The sequence below is a fragment of the Momordica charantia genome (genome assembly GCF_013281855.1).
Source record: "Momordica charantia cultivar OHB3-1 chromosome 5 unlocalized genomic scaffold, Mcharantia_2.0 BLBB01000005.1, whole genome shotgun sequence".
NCBI classification, from domain to species: domain Eukaryota; kingdom Viridiplantae; phylum Streptophyta; class Magnoliopsida; order Cucurbitales; family Cucurbitaceae; genus Momordica; species Momordica charantia.
Window position 1 is genome coordinate 7,847,756 of NW_028275163.1, and position 15,249 is coordinate 7,863,004.

At 35.7% G+C, this 15,249-nt stretch overlaps 1 protein-coding gene across 1 annotated transcript; it reads right to left on the minus strand.

Annotated features, from left to right (window-relative positions):
• Positions 1–11,900: 11,900 nt before the first annotated feature.
• Positions 11,901–15,017, minus strand: LOC148211220 (uncharacterized). Its single transcript, XM_088123927.1, has one exon. The coding sequence runs from the start codon at positions 15,015–15,017 to the stop codon at positions 11,901–11,903; it is 3,117 nt and encodes a 1,038-aa protein (XP_087980053.1).
• Positions 15,018–15,249: the final 232 nt, after the last annotated feature.

Sequence of the window (15,249 nt, forward strand, 5' to 3'; positions counted from 1 at the left end):
TGATTAAAGGTAAATCCATATTATATTTAACTTTTGGTTTTTTTTTTTTGTTTTGTTGTTTTACCCAAAAGAAAAGGTTTGAAATTTTACAAAGTCGTTGTAGATTTACGCAATGAGAAATAATATGATAGCAAATACCAAAACATAAATAGATATAAAATGGAAAGATTGATAAAAAAAAAGACATGTAAATAAACTTTACTTCATTTTAGCCTCAGATCTGGTATCGAAACAATACCACAACTTTAAAAATGATGATCTACGAATATCACGGACTCTCTAATGGTGAATAACTACAACTCTAAATCATTGTGGTTCTTTATATTCATATGGTGCAACCTCATAAAAAAGATTGGAATGTTGTAGGTTAGAGTTTATGGGTGAAATGCATGTATTATGGAAATTAACAAAAACATGTTTTCCTTAATTATCGCAAATTTTAATAATGTGAGTTATTAGTTTTATTTTAATTTTAATTTATTACTATTATTGTCATTTGAGATTTGATTCTTAGATATGGAAAAAAATTAAGTATAGATTTAAAAAAAATAATCTCAAATTTTAATAATGTTATCCCATATTTTCGTTTTAAAAAAATTACTCCGTATTTTAATATGGTTAGTCATTAATTTTTTGACAATTTGATCTACTAGATATGGTAACAATATTAATTATAGGTTTAAAAATTTATCTTTTAGAATATAATAAATTGGTCATCCTAAGGTAACTATTTAAACTAATAAATTAGTTCTCTTAAAGGTAAATATTTAAAAATGATTACAATTTATTGTGATCCCTTTTATAGACGTAATTTAATTTAAAATAAATAAACTTAAAATAATAAATATTTTTTATGTTATGTTAAAACCTTTTTTTTTAACTTTGATGCGAAAGATGAGAGTTTGGGACGGGGACACAAAGTTTTTTTAAGTACTTTAAAAAAATCTGAAATGGGTGTGATATGGAAATGAACAAAAATATTATTCCTTATTTATCGCATATTTTATGAATGTGAATCACTGATTTAAATTTAATTGAAATTGGTTATTATTATTATTATTATTATTTTGAGATTTGACTTCTTAGATATGGAAAATATATTCCAATTTTTTTTTAAACTACTAAGAATGTGGCGATTAGAGTTTACAAAATTGGTCTTTTTTAATTATACCATATTTTCGTAAAAAAGAAAAAAAAACTTCATTTTTAATAATGTCAGTCATTAATATTTTGAAAATTTGACATTTTATAAATGGTAACAATATTAATGATAGGTTTAAATATTTGATTTTTGAAAAACACTCAATTAGTCATCCCTAAGGTAACTATTTAAAGTAATAAATTAATTCACTTTATGGTAAATATTTAAAAATAGTTACAATTTATTGTGATCCCTTTTATATGTCAACACAACAATAATTATTTGGAATTTATATTATTATTAATATTTTTTTAGATTTGACTTCTTATATATTAAAAAAAAATAAAGTATAGATTTTATAAAATTGTTTAAACCATTGAGAATGTGGTAATTAGGGTTTGCAAAATTGGTATTTCTTAATTATCTCAAATTTTCGATAAAAAAATTACCTATTTTAATTTAAAATAAATAAACTAAAATAATAAATATTCTTTCAGTTAAGCTTAATTAATATAATGCGTAAGATGTGGATTTCACTTTTTAAAAAAGAATATATATTTCAAAATTCTTGTGACGGGGACACAATATTTTTTAGTAGTTTGGATTTTGATTTTTTTCATGTGGAAACATAAATTTTAGGTTTGAAATATGACTTTTTTAGATAGTCAACAACATTTAGTAAAAAGAAAAAAACACATTTAGTAAAAAAAATATTTGGAATAAAAATTATTTGGAATTTAGTATAAATTTTCAAAGTTGCTAAATTATCAAACAACAATAATTATTTGGAATTTATATTGTTTTTTTATTAACCATCTCGATTATATTATAGCTGTTTTTTTATATTATTTTTATGTTGGGTTCTCATATTTACGCCATAACATTTTATTAAGGTTTACGTGGATGTCGATTTCATTTGAACCTCACATTTGTAACTACTTTCCAGCAACAAGTTGAAGTTCTTGACAGTGTAGGTAAATTGAACACATTATTAAACTTTCAACTTTTACAATATTAATTCTCTTGAGTATTCAATTTTTTTTTTGGAATAATTAAGTAATTTTATCTAATTTGAGTTATAATTTCTTTGCAGGATTGATATTCTACAAAAAAATGTGGCGGTTCTGGATATTCCAGACGGCGGGACATTGTGTTCTAACTCAGGGTAACAATTCAATTGTTTAATATTTTTATGTGGATTAGCTCTATATATATATATATGCAGATTAAAAAAAAGTTATCTTTTTAACAAAAATAATATTTACTATTTTTAGCATAACAAAATTCAACCCAAATGAATATAGTGTGATATTTGACTTGGATTGTTTATTATTCTAGTACAACTTTGATGCCAACTAAAAGGTTTGATGAACACCATGCAACGGGAAACTTCTACGGCAAAAGGTAGATAATTAAAATTTTACCATTTCCTTTCTAATTATTAATTATATTATGAAACGATTACAATTTCTTCCCAATATTTATTTCTAATTTATTATCTTTTGTAGTTTTATATGATCATGGAAAAAATTGCATGTCATTTTCAAGCCCACACATAGATTACGATATATGACAATTTTCAAAATTGCTTTATTTTTATATTACTGTATTACAATATTTTAAAAATTAAAAAATAATTAATTGTTCAATTATTTTATGTATGTGTGGATGAAGAATATATATCATATATTTATATAGCTCTCATGGTTTTTTTTTTTTAAGAAAAGACGACTATATTTGTATATTACTTAGTACTTATGCATGTGATTTTCATGAGTATACAATGATATTATTATTTCAATTAAAACAATTCATATTTTCAATTACAAGATAAGTTAAAAGAAGTTTATATTTACAATATTATAAATATATTATATTTACATACTTTCATTTCATTTAATTGAAAAAAATAATATCGGACAAAAAAATTAAAAAAAATAATTAAATAGTATTGTTTAATCCAAATGATTTAAGTATTTGCATATAAGCTCTACGGTGAACTTATTAGACTACGGTCATAATAATCAATAGGTGAAATAATTCCTCATCTATTTAGTAGCTTATCCTAACCATTTGTATTTATAGGATAAGAAAAAATGACTGAAAATGAGAGGAAGAGAAAAAAGTATGCAGAATTATCGATCGAAGAACGAAGAATTAAAATTCAAAAATCTTCTCATGCAAAGAAGCTAGCACGAGAGAGAAAACAAGTTCAAAATGAGGTTTCCAGTATGTTCGTCCGACAAGAACTACATAAAATTTCGAGCGGTATGCTTTCATAATCTATTTACTCATTGTCGCAACGTCATCGCGACGCAGAGCGGCCGACGTAATCCCTTGAAGGGTCTCTTTCGAGATATGGGTTTGGAGTCGCCACCAATCGTCTACGAGGTGTGATTGGTCACCTAAAAATAAAAACAAGGTCTACGAAAACAGATTGTTGGTTCGGGAGTCGACTGAGCGTAGGGAAGGTGTTAGCACCCTACGACACCCGTTCGAAAACGGTACCACATTTTGTCAAAAATTATCCTATTATTTTATTTGGTAAAAAAAAGAAATATTTTTATTTATTTTGAATGTCCCATATTATATTAATTCACATTTTGTTATAAGATATGAATTAATAGGTATGAGTGGCACGAAAGCCATTAGAAAAATTTTGACACCTCGAGAATATTGGAAGGTTCCAATTCCAGTCATTGGAGTTTCTGAAATAATTATTTTAAAAAAATAATAAATAAAAAATAATTTTAATTTTAAAAAATATTAAGACTTGAACTTGCAATATGAGTGATGACACTCCAACACCTCACCAACATACCACCACCTTGGGTTATAAGTTATGTTCCTTTTCAAAATACATATTTTGTATTTTTCAATTTTGTTTTAAAAAAAAAAAAACTCTAAATGAAATCTTTTATTTAAAATAATTATTTAGTAAAAAAAACGATAAAATGAAACATTTAAAGACTTGAACTTGTGTCATGTATGTCAATATCCTAGTGCATTGCCAATGTGACATTGCCTTAGGATACACATTATACTCTTTTTAAAATACAAACCTTTGTATTTTTTAATTTTATTTAAAAAAAAGAAAAAAAAACTATAAACGAAAATTTAAATTAAAAAAAAAACTCTTTATTTTGTATTGGATTTTAAAATTCGTATGAAACCGTTTTATACAAAAAAAAAAAATAATAATAATAATAAAAATAAATAATCTGATTTAAACAAACTTATTTAGGATATCTTATTCAGAATTTTCAAATCTTAAATAACAAATCTTCCAAAAACAAACTTAACATACCTATGATTTAAATTTATTAACTTTAAAACAAAATTTATTTAAAAAAAATCAATTTTCTTTTATTCAAAAATAGAGGGAGAAACCAATTTAAAAAATAATAATAATTAATAATAATTAATAATAATAATAAAAAAAAGGCAATGCAAGACGAAATGGAAAGAGACAGAAAGGACGTGAACTAAGACTGTCATTAGACCATCACGGAGAATCTCTATTTCTCTATTAAACGGGGTGAAAACTCAATAATTCGTCCCACTATTTCATGATTTCCCCATCCCCTGTTTATTATCCACTTCGGGGACAAGAGAAAAGAAAGGGGAAACAAAATAAAACTTTCATAGTTGACTGATGTAATCGAAATAGGGTGGGATGATTGAACTTACCATGTATGAATTGGAATTTGAGGAGATTTCCACAATGAGGGTGAAGTAAAGTTAGATTTGACGCCCAGGCAAATTCTCGAAGTTGTGTTATGCGCAAGAAAATTTGAATAAAGCGAATTTCTATGAGATTTGTGTTGCCCCTGTTCTCAAGTTGTGTTCTTTGTGTGTCAGTTCCCCCTGATGCATGCTCTCTGCTCCTCTTAAATACCCAAAATTTAACGGTAATATGGAAAGTTTAAACAAGATGAAGAGAAAATCAGGGAAAGGAAGCTACGTGGTGGGTGGTTTTGACTAGGAAAAAAAGATTTTTTCATTTAAAAAAAAATAAAATCTTTTAATAAAATCAAATTTTATTTAAACAAATCTAAACAAAATCAATTATTAATTTCTTATCTATAAAATCGAAATCTTTAAACAAATTTAATTTAAGGTAATTTAAACTTTATCTTAAAATTAATAATAAAGTTAACCTATAGTATTTAATAAAATAAAAATTAAATAATTAAAAATAAAACTAAAATGAAGCCGGACCAAATACGGTGTCTACACCCATTATTGATCATTTTAAATACAGCCTATTAAAATTGAAAAACAATTATACATATTTTATAACAGATGACATTTCAAATGATGAAGATATTGTCATTCATGAACTCAAGTCGATGCCTCTATGTGAATTTTGCAACGCAAAACTATTTGAATATGAGACACCAAGATTTTGTTGCTATAATGGAGAAATTAAACTTTCTCGGAGCAAATATCCTGGTGAATTGCTTCATTTGTTTACATCTCAACTTGAAGAAGGAATCAAGTTTAGAAAAAATATAAGAGCATACAATAGTATTTTCTCTTTTACTTCTTTTGGGGTTAATTTGGACAAAAACTTGGCATCGTCAAGAAAGGGGGTTTATACCTTTAGAGCTCAAGGACAGATATATCATGATCTTCCATCACTTCTACCAGAGGATCTTCCGAGATACTTCCAATTGTATTTTTATGATACTGAAAACGAAGTTCAAAATATAATCAAGGTACTACAAAATGGAGTTCTCGATGAATCAATTACAGAAAAGTTAATAGTTGTCTTACAGAATAACCCGTATACTCAAATCTTTAGATCCTTGAAGGATATTGGGTCATTCGAAGACATCCAAATACATATTGCAAGTAATGTGAAGATTGATCAACGAGTCTATAACACACCCTCAGCAGATCAAGTTGCTGCAATATGGATTGAAGGAAACATAGACAATGTACCCTTCGAAAGAGACATTGTAGTCCATGAACATTCTAGAAATAGACACAGAATAAAACATTATTTTAGTTGTCACGACTCATTACAATATCCATTGTTATTTCCAAGAGGAGAACCTGGATGGCACCAAGAAATAGATAGATGCACTCGCAAAAATGAAAATCTCCGATCAAATGCGATGATTGATAATCAAGATACCCCAACTCTTGGAACACCAGAAGAAATCATTGAAAGAGAATGTCGAGGTATATTACTAGATTTCTATATTTTTGGTAACATACTAAATTTTCATTTTTTTCTTTTTCAAGAAACAAAAGTCTTTACATATTTTAATTTTATAACATAACTTATTGATAGGTATATCAAAGAAACGACAGAAAATAATTTCTTGTAGAGAGTATTTTTGTTTCAAGTTTCAGATAAGACACGACCCACCAATTCTTCTTTTGGCTGGAAGATTGTTCCAACAATATGCAGTTGATATGTACATTAAACTTGAAACAACAAGACTGGATTTCTTTAGAACACAACAATCTCATATAAGATCTGAGTTGTACCAAGGGTTGGTAGATGTTGTTAATGCGAGAGAAACAAGAGGTGACAAGATAGGAAAGAGGATAGTATTACCGAGTTCTTTTGTTGGTGGTCCAAGAGATATGCGACGCAGATACTTGATGCAATGACCTTAGTTTAAAGATTTGGAAAACCTGATCTCTTTATTACAATGACATGCAACTCAGATTGGAAAGAAATTCGTCAAGAGCTTCTACCGGGACAACATCCACAAGATAGACCAGATCTCACTTCTCGAGTTTTCAGAGCAAAACTCCAGGATCTTAAAGATCAGCTTTTCAAAAAACAAATTTTTGGAAAGGTTGCAGCTTATGTTTATGTCCTTGAATTCCAAAAGAGAGGATGCCACATGCTCATATTTTAATTATTTTTCAAAGTGGCTACAAAATAACAAATGCAGATCAGTATGATAACTACGTCTCGGCTGAAATTCCAAACAAGGATGAAAAACCTCTTCTACATGAGTACGTAGTCAGACACATGCTTCATGGACCGTGCGGAGAATTGAAAAAAAGTAGTCCATGTATGGTTAATGGGAAATGTAGGTTCCACTATCCCATACCTTATAGTTCAAAACCTATGCAAGGAAAACATACATATCCATTATATCGAAGAAGAAATGATGGAACACAAGTAAGTTTTTAACAAAATGTATTAATTTTTTTTTAATAACATCTATTCAATTTTTAAAACAATCTTATAAAGTTATACTTAATTTTTTTCATTTACAGATAAATATTAGAAATGCAATCTTAGATAATGCTTGGGTTGCTCCTTATAATCCGTATCTTCTTGGAAGATATAATTGTCATCTTAACGTTGAAATTTGTTCAGCAATTAAGGCGGTCAAATATCTCTACAAATATATATATAAAGGCCATGACAGAGCAGCAGTTGCAATAACAAAGGATGATGATGACAAATTTGTCAATGAGATACAAGACTTCCAAGATGCAAGATGGGTTTCAGCACCAGAAGCGTTGTGGAGAATTTTTGACTTTAGGATGAATGAAATGTATCCTTCAGTTATAAATCTACAACTGCATCTTCCAAATCAACAATTGGTTTCATATTGGGAGAACCAGAATTTACAACGGCTCATTGGATTTGAATATGCTTCAAAAACAATGTTGACACAATATTTTCAAATGTGTGGAACAGATGAAGATGCTAGAAAATTGCTTTACAAAGATTTTCCAGAGTACTATGTATGGGATAAAAGTGCAAAAGAATGAATGCCTCGAAAAAAAGGATATGTTATATCTAGAATTAATGGAGCAAATCCAATTGAAGGAGAAAGGTATTACCTCAGACTTTTACTAAATCATGTTATAGGACCTATGTCTTTTCAACATTTGCTAACAGTTGAAGGAAAACAATGTCTTACATTCAAAGAGTCAGCACAAAAAAGAGGTTTGCTTGAATCTGATCAAAGTTTGAAAGCGATGAAGCTGTAATTATTCAAATGCCATATGCACTTCGAAGGCTTTTTGCTGCTTTATTAGTTTATTGTGAGCCAACATAAGTTCGAACATTATGGGATCTTTATTGGAAACATATGGCTGAAGATTTTAAGGCAAACGACAATTACACGCCGGCCAAACAAATTCAATTAGTCCTTAAAGACTTGAATTCCTTTTTGGAGTCAATGAGAAAACATGTTGGACAATTTGACCTACCTCGGATGGATGAGGAAATTCATGATAATGAAAACATTTCCAACAAGGAAATCATAGATGAAGAATCTATTACAATAGACGAAGAGGATATCCAAGCGTCATTGAGGTTGAACAATAAGCAGAGAATTGCTTATAATCTAATCCTTGAAACAATTGATACAAATACATGTGCATCCTTCTTTATAGACGGTCCTAGAGGAACTGGAAAAACTTTTTTGTACCGAGCACTTTTAGCTACAGTAAGGTCAAAGGGAATGATAGCTTTGGCAACTGCAACATCTGGAGTCGCAGCGTCAATATTGCCAGGAGGAAGAACGGCACATTCGCGGTTCAACATTCCTTTGGAAGCAAATGAAACAACAATGTGCAATATATCAAAACAGAGTGCAAGAGCTGAATTAATTCGAAGGGCGAAACTAATAATTTGGGATGAACTTCATAAGCAAAGTATATCTGGATCTAGAACTTCATGCTGGATCAGCAAATTACATGACACATAGAGCTATTTTGGCAACAACAAATGACCATGTAGATAATTTAAATGAAGAACTCATAAAGCTTTTTCCAGGAGAAAGTATAACTTTCATCAGCTTTGACCAGGCAATTGATGACACCAATGCTTACTATCAGGAAGAATTCTTGAATTTCCTACTACTAAATGGAATACCACCACATAAACTTATGTTAAAGGTAAATTGTCTCATTATGTTGTTGAGAAATTTGGATCCCTCCCATGGATTATGCAATGAGACAAGATTGGTGTGTCGATCATTTGGCAAAAATATTATACATGCTGAAATAGCAATGGGAGCTCATGCAGGGAAACAAGTTTTTCTTCCACGAATACCATTAAGCCCACCAAATGATGCGGGATATCCATTTAAGTTTAAGAGAAAACAATTCCCCATCCGTCTATGCTTTGTAATGACAATTAACAAAGTACAAGGACAAACAATTCCAAATGTTGGAATATATCTTCCTCAATATGTGTTTTCTCATGGACAACTTTATGTTGCACTATCAAGAGGAATTTCCATGAAGACAACAATAGTCTGGATCAAACCGATAGGTCATGATAATAATTTACCTTCGAATTGTACGAAGAATATTGTTTATAAAGAAATTCTTTTTTGATATATACAAATCTTACGTTTTTATTCTTTTTGTATTATTTATTTTTACTTTTCTTAATACACACATGAGTTATTTGTACCATTTTCCAAATCAGTACTCTCAAAATAAACAATACAGACATATATATGTGCAATATTTACTATAAATTAAAACTACACAATTATACGTGCGTTTATTTACTATAAATTAAAACTACACAATTATACATGCAACGTGTCACAATCGCACCTTTTCAAAGCAGCTCGAGCGATTGTGCGGCACTTGCTCTAGCTCAAACGAGCAAGTCAGCCGGGAAAAACTGTAAGTTGCGGACAATCTCGGTCGTGGGTCTAGCCTCCGCTCACGTTTTAGGAGAAAATTGGTTTTAGAAAACGTGAGAGAGAAAAACAGTTGAAAACATCTTTAAAACAAGCATTGTAGACATTGGATGCAATAAAGCTTTGATTGCAAGAAAGTATACAACACTTGGTCGGGGGGAGGTTTGATGACTACTTGGTCCCCCCTAAGGTACATTATAAGGCATTTTTGGTGTGGCAGGTGTAGACGTCCTAAGTGGCGAGGAGTCACTCGGTGGCCTACAGGGCCCATGTGAACTCCGATTGGCTTGAAATTTGGCGTGCTTACATATCTTACTAATACACACCTAGCTCCAAAGCCGCTCGGCCAAATTCCACCTACAACCCCAAAAACCCGATACAAGAAAATTACACTAGAAAGCTTTAAAGACATGAAAGGAAAGCGAGTGGTGAGGATGGTTTGGACATGCGGCCATGGGTAACACACCCTGGACAAGCATGCCCACAACATTCTCCCCCACTTAAACGGTTGACGTCCCTGTCAACTGCTGCAGCTTGAAGTCCTCGATCTTCGTCTTCCAGGCTTCAAGGTCTTCTTCTCGTTCCCAGCTGGTCTCTGCATCAGGTAGGTCCTTCCATTTGACGAGAAATTCTCGAACTTTTTGAACGGGTCTCCCCACCTTTCTGGTTCTCTCTGCAAGGATCTCTTCCGCTTCTTTGTCTTCCTTCCGTTTGAAGTCGATGGCGGGTCGCACAACAGCATTGCGTTCGTCATCCTCAAGGTCGGGGTGGTAAGGTTTTAAATTGCTCACATGGATCACCGGGTGAATCTTCATCCAAGCTGGTAACACCACCTTATACGAGACACTCCCCACCTTCTTAACGACTTGCACGGGTCCCTCGTACTTTCTCACGAGTCTCTGGTCTTTGCGTCCTCGGAAACGAATTTGTTCTGGCCTCAGCTTGATAAGAACTTTGTCGCCTACTCGAAATTCGAGAGGGCATCTCTTGCGGTCGGCCCATTTCTTCATATGCTTGGAAGCTTTCTCCAAATATGCTCGAGCAATTTCTGTTGTCTGCTTCCATTCCTTTGTGAAGTTGTGGGCTTGAGGACTTTTCCCCGCATACGGGTGGTCAAGAATATATGACATAGACGGCTGTCTTCCGCACACAATCTCAAAGGGGCTCTTTCCTGTTGAAGAACTTGTCTGGCCGTTAAAACAGAATTGAGCCACATCTAACAGCTGGACCCAGTTCTTTTGTCTGGCATCGATGAAGTGACGCAGGTATTCCTCAAGCATGCTGTTGAATCTCTCTGTCTGACCATCAGTCTGTGGTGATAACTTGAGGAAATGTTCAAGCTTGAACCCAGAATAGAAAAAAGTTCCGTCCAGAAGGTTCCTGTAAATCGGCCATCCCTGTTGCTAACAATGCTCGTCGGAACTCCCCAAAGATTTACTATATGTTTAAAGAACAACTGTGCCGTCAGCTCGGGAACACGTCTTGGGAGTCGGGATGAAAGTTGCATATTTGGAAAATCGATCGATAACGACAAGAATGGCTTCATGTTCTCCTACCTTGGGCAAGTGAGAGATGAAGTCGAGCGACACACTCTCCCATGGTCTCGTAGGAGTTGGTAGGGGTTCAAGCAACCCTGCTATTTTAGTCCTTTCTACCTTATCTTGCTGACAGATAAGACAGGTCTTCATGTATTGCATCACATCTTCCCGCATATTTGGCCAAAAGTACCCCTTTTTCAGCAAGGCGCAAGTCCGTTGCCACCCCGGGTGACCAGCCCATAGAGTATCGTGACACTCATGTAGGAGCTTCTTTCTCAGGTCTCCCATTCTTGGCACGTATAGTCTGTTTCCTCTTGTAAATAATAGGTCTCCTTCAACCCAGAACTGGCGGGTCTTCCCGGTCTTAGCCAGCTCGACCACAGTTCGGGCGGAGGGGTCTCTTTGAAGATATTCTCTAATGAGGTCACGGATCGACCCGTCCACTTTGCTGGCGTGAATGTGGGCTAACATGCACAGGGCCGCATGTTCTCCTTTACGGCTAAGAGCGTTGGCAGCTTGGTTGGACTTTCCTGCCTTGTGTTCAAACTTAAAATCAAACTCGGCTAACAATTCCTACCACCTGGCCTGTTTGGATGTTAGCTTAGGCTGATTGAAGAAGTGGCAAATTGCACTGTTGTCCGTCTTTACCACAAAATATGAGCCCAACAAGTACTGCCTCCAAGACCTGAGGCAGTGAACGACTGCTAACATTTCTTTCTCTGATACGGTATAACGTCGTTCCGCATTATTCAGCTTGCGACTTTTGTAAGCGATCGGGTGACCGTCTTGGAGAAGGACACCACCTAAAGCGTAGTATGAAGCATCCGTTTCTACTTCAAACGGCTTCGTCACGTCGGCTAGCCCAAGTACTGGGCCTTTCATCATGGCCGCCTTTAGATCTTCGAAGGCGTCCTGACTTTCCTTCGACCACATCCAGGTCATTCCTTTCGTCAGTAACTCTGTCATTGGGGTGGCTCTCCTTGAGAATCCTTCGATAAATCGTCGGTAGTAGTTCGCCAACCCTAAAAAGAAGCGCAACTCGGTCACAGAGGTAGGAACTCTCCATTCTTGGATCGCCTTTACCTTATCTGTGTCCATACTGATTTGCCCTTGTTCGATCACGTGGCCAAGGAACGTGATCGGCTTTTGTGCGAACGCACACTTTTCCTTCTTTACGTATAGCTGATTCTGCCTTAGTTTGTCGAAGACCAACCTGAGATGGATCTGGTGTTCTTTCAGCGTCGGACTGTATACCACTATATCGTCTAGATAGACTATCACAAACTGATCGAGATATTCGTGAAAGACCTGATTCATCATAGTACAGATCGTGGCAGGGGCATTCGTTAATCCAAAAGGCATCACGAGGAATTCAAAAGCCCCATACCTCGTCACACAAGTAGTTTTAGGCTCGCCACCTTCTGCAATACGCACTTGGTAGTAGCCCGACCTGAGATCCAATTTCGTGAAGTATTTAGCTCCATGTAATTGATCAAACAGGTCGGTTATGATTGGGAGGGGATACTTGTTGCGAACCGTGACTTTGTTGAGGGCTCTATAGTCAATGCACAGACGCAACGTCCCATCCTTCTTTTTTTGAAACAGCACAGGGGCTCCGAAGGGAGCTTTAGCTGGGCGGATGAACCCAGCGTTTAACAACTCATCTAGCTGCTTTCGGAGTTCGGCTAACTCCGGTGGAGCCATCCGGTAAGCATTCTTTGCTGGAGGTTTAGCTCCTGGAATGAGCTCGATTTCGTGGTCAATCCCTCGTCGAGGAGGTAAGGTCTTCGGTAAACTATCTGGCATTATGTCAACATACTCTCTCATGACAACTTGAATTTCAGGTGGGACATCTCTTGTCTCCATCGGCTGTTCGACCATCGGAATGGCCATAAAGGTAGGTTCCTTCCGGTTGAGGCCTTTCTTCAACTGTAACGCGGATATCATCCTTATGCCCCCAGGTTGTTTGATGCTAGCTGTGACCACAGTGGGACTATTACTAGTGACAATCATACACTTGGCCAGAGGCGTCGGTATGACTTTATGTTCGATGAGGAACTCCATCCCCAGTACAACGTCGAAGTCATCCATGCGAACTACTACGAAATCGACACTGCCTGTCCACGTCCCTAATTTCAACGTCACTCTTTTAGAAACTCCCACAATGGGTAGAGCTTTGGAGTTGACGGCCTTCATCTTACCCGTATCCTTCTCAATAGTCAATGTCAGTCGGCGGGCTTCCTTTTCCGATATGAAGTTGTGGGTTGCACCCGAATCCACCATGGTGCTCTTTGCAGGGTTACAATTGATCGTAGCATCTACGAACATAAGCCCCTTTTCGGACGTTCCTTTGGGTCCATTGACCCTCTTTTGAATGGCAGATAGGAATTTTAACGCCCCCATTCTAGGTGTTTCTTCGTCTTCTTCCTTCTCACAATCCGTTCCAACTTCAGGTTCATTGCACGATTGAACGGATGCTTGAAGGGCAGTAAGGGCAGCTCGGTGTGGGCATTCAGCTACCCGGTGGGGACCTTTGCACAAGAAGCATGATATCGGCCTTTGAGCGTTTTGACTTTGTGGATAGGGTCCTCGGGAAGGACTGGGATTCGGGCCTTGAGGTCTCTTGTCAGCTCCCCCACTCTTTGGGGTAAAGGGTTTGAACGTCTTGTTTCTCCCAGTGGGGTTTGTAGCATTCTTTTTTGGGTGGGATGGTTCACTGCTATAGTCTAGCAATCTTTCGGCAGAGGCCATGGCGGTGGCAATGTCTTGTACCCTTTGTTCATACAGCTTGGTTCGGGCCCACGGTTTCAATCTTTCGATAAAGACGAACACCTTGTCTTTCTCTGACATGTCGCGAATATCCAGCATCACGGCAGAGAATTGTTTCACGTAGTCCCGGATTGTTCCAGTGTGTCGGAGTTCACGTAGCTTCCTTCTAACCATGAACTCGACATTGTCGGGGAAGAACTGACCCCTCAATTCTTTTTTCAGATCATCCCAGCTATTGATCGTGCATCGACCATTCTGAATGTCGTTGACTTTAGATCTCCACCACAGCTTTGCATCATGAGTAAGATGCATGGTGGCCAAAGTCACTTTCATCTCTTCTGACGTTGTCCCCGTAGCCTTGAAGTACTGTTCTACGTCGAACAGGAAGTTCTCGAGATCTTTTGCGTCTCTATTGCCATTGAATGGTTTGGGCTCTGGGACCTTCAACTTGTTGAACCCCATGTTCGCTTGGTTGGGAGCCTGATTTCCCACGGCTCGCATGGTTAGGTTCACTCTAGTGCTTATTTCAGTCATCTCAGCTCGGAGGGTGTCGATGGTTACTTTGAAGTCTTCTGTCATTTCGTTAAACAATTGCATCATTGCCGAATGCGAGTTGTTTAACTCTCCCATACGTACTTCTATCTGTGTGTTTGGGTTTGTGGAACTATCTCCACGTTCGAAGCTACCAGGACGCGTAGCTTTGCTTTCTAGGGTCTCAACCCTCATGGCTATATCTTGTATCGGCAACCCGTCTACACGGGCATTCACTGCGTCTATTTCTCCAAACTTCTCGGAGAATTCATCAACTCGCGCCTCCAGCAGACGGAGGGAATCTGGGACTTCTCTTAGGTAGAGAAGTTGTTCTTCTATCTCTACCAGTCGGTCGACGTGCGACTTGCTCAGTTGTTTTGTCGCCGACATGGTTCCGGACTTTTTCGGGTCGAGGAGCTAACTAAGCTCTGATACCACTTGTCACAATCGCACCTTTTCAAAGCAGCTCGAGCGATTGTGCGGCACTTGCTCTAGCTCAAACGAGCAAGTCAGCAGGGAAAAACTGTAAGTTGCGGACAATCTCGGTCGTGGGTCTAGCCTCCGCTCACGTTTTAGGAGAAAATTGGTTTTAGAAAACGTGAGAGAGAAAAACAGTTGAAAA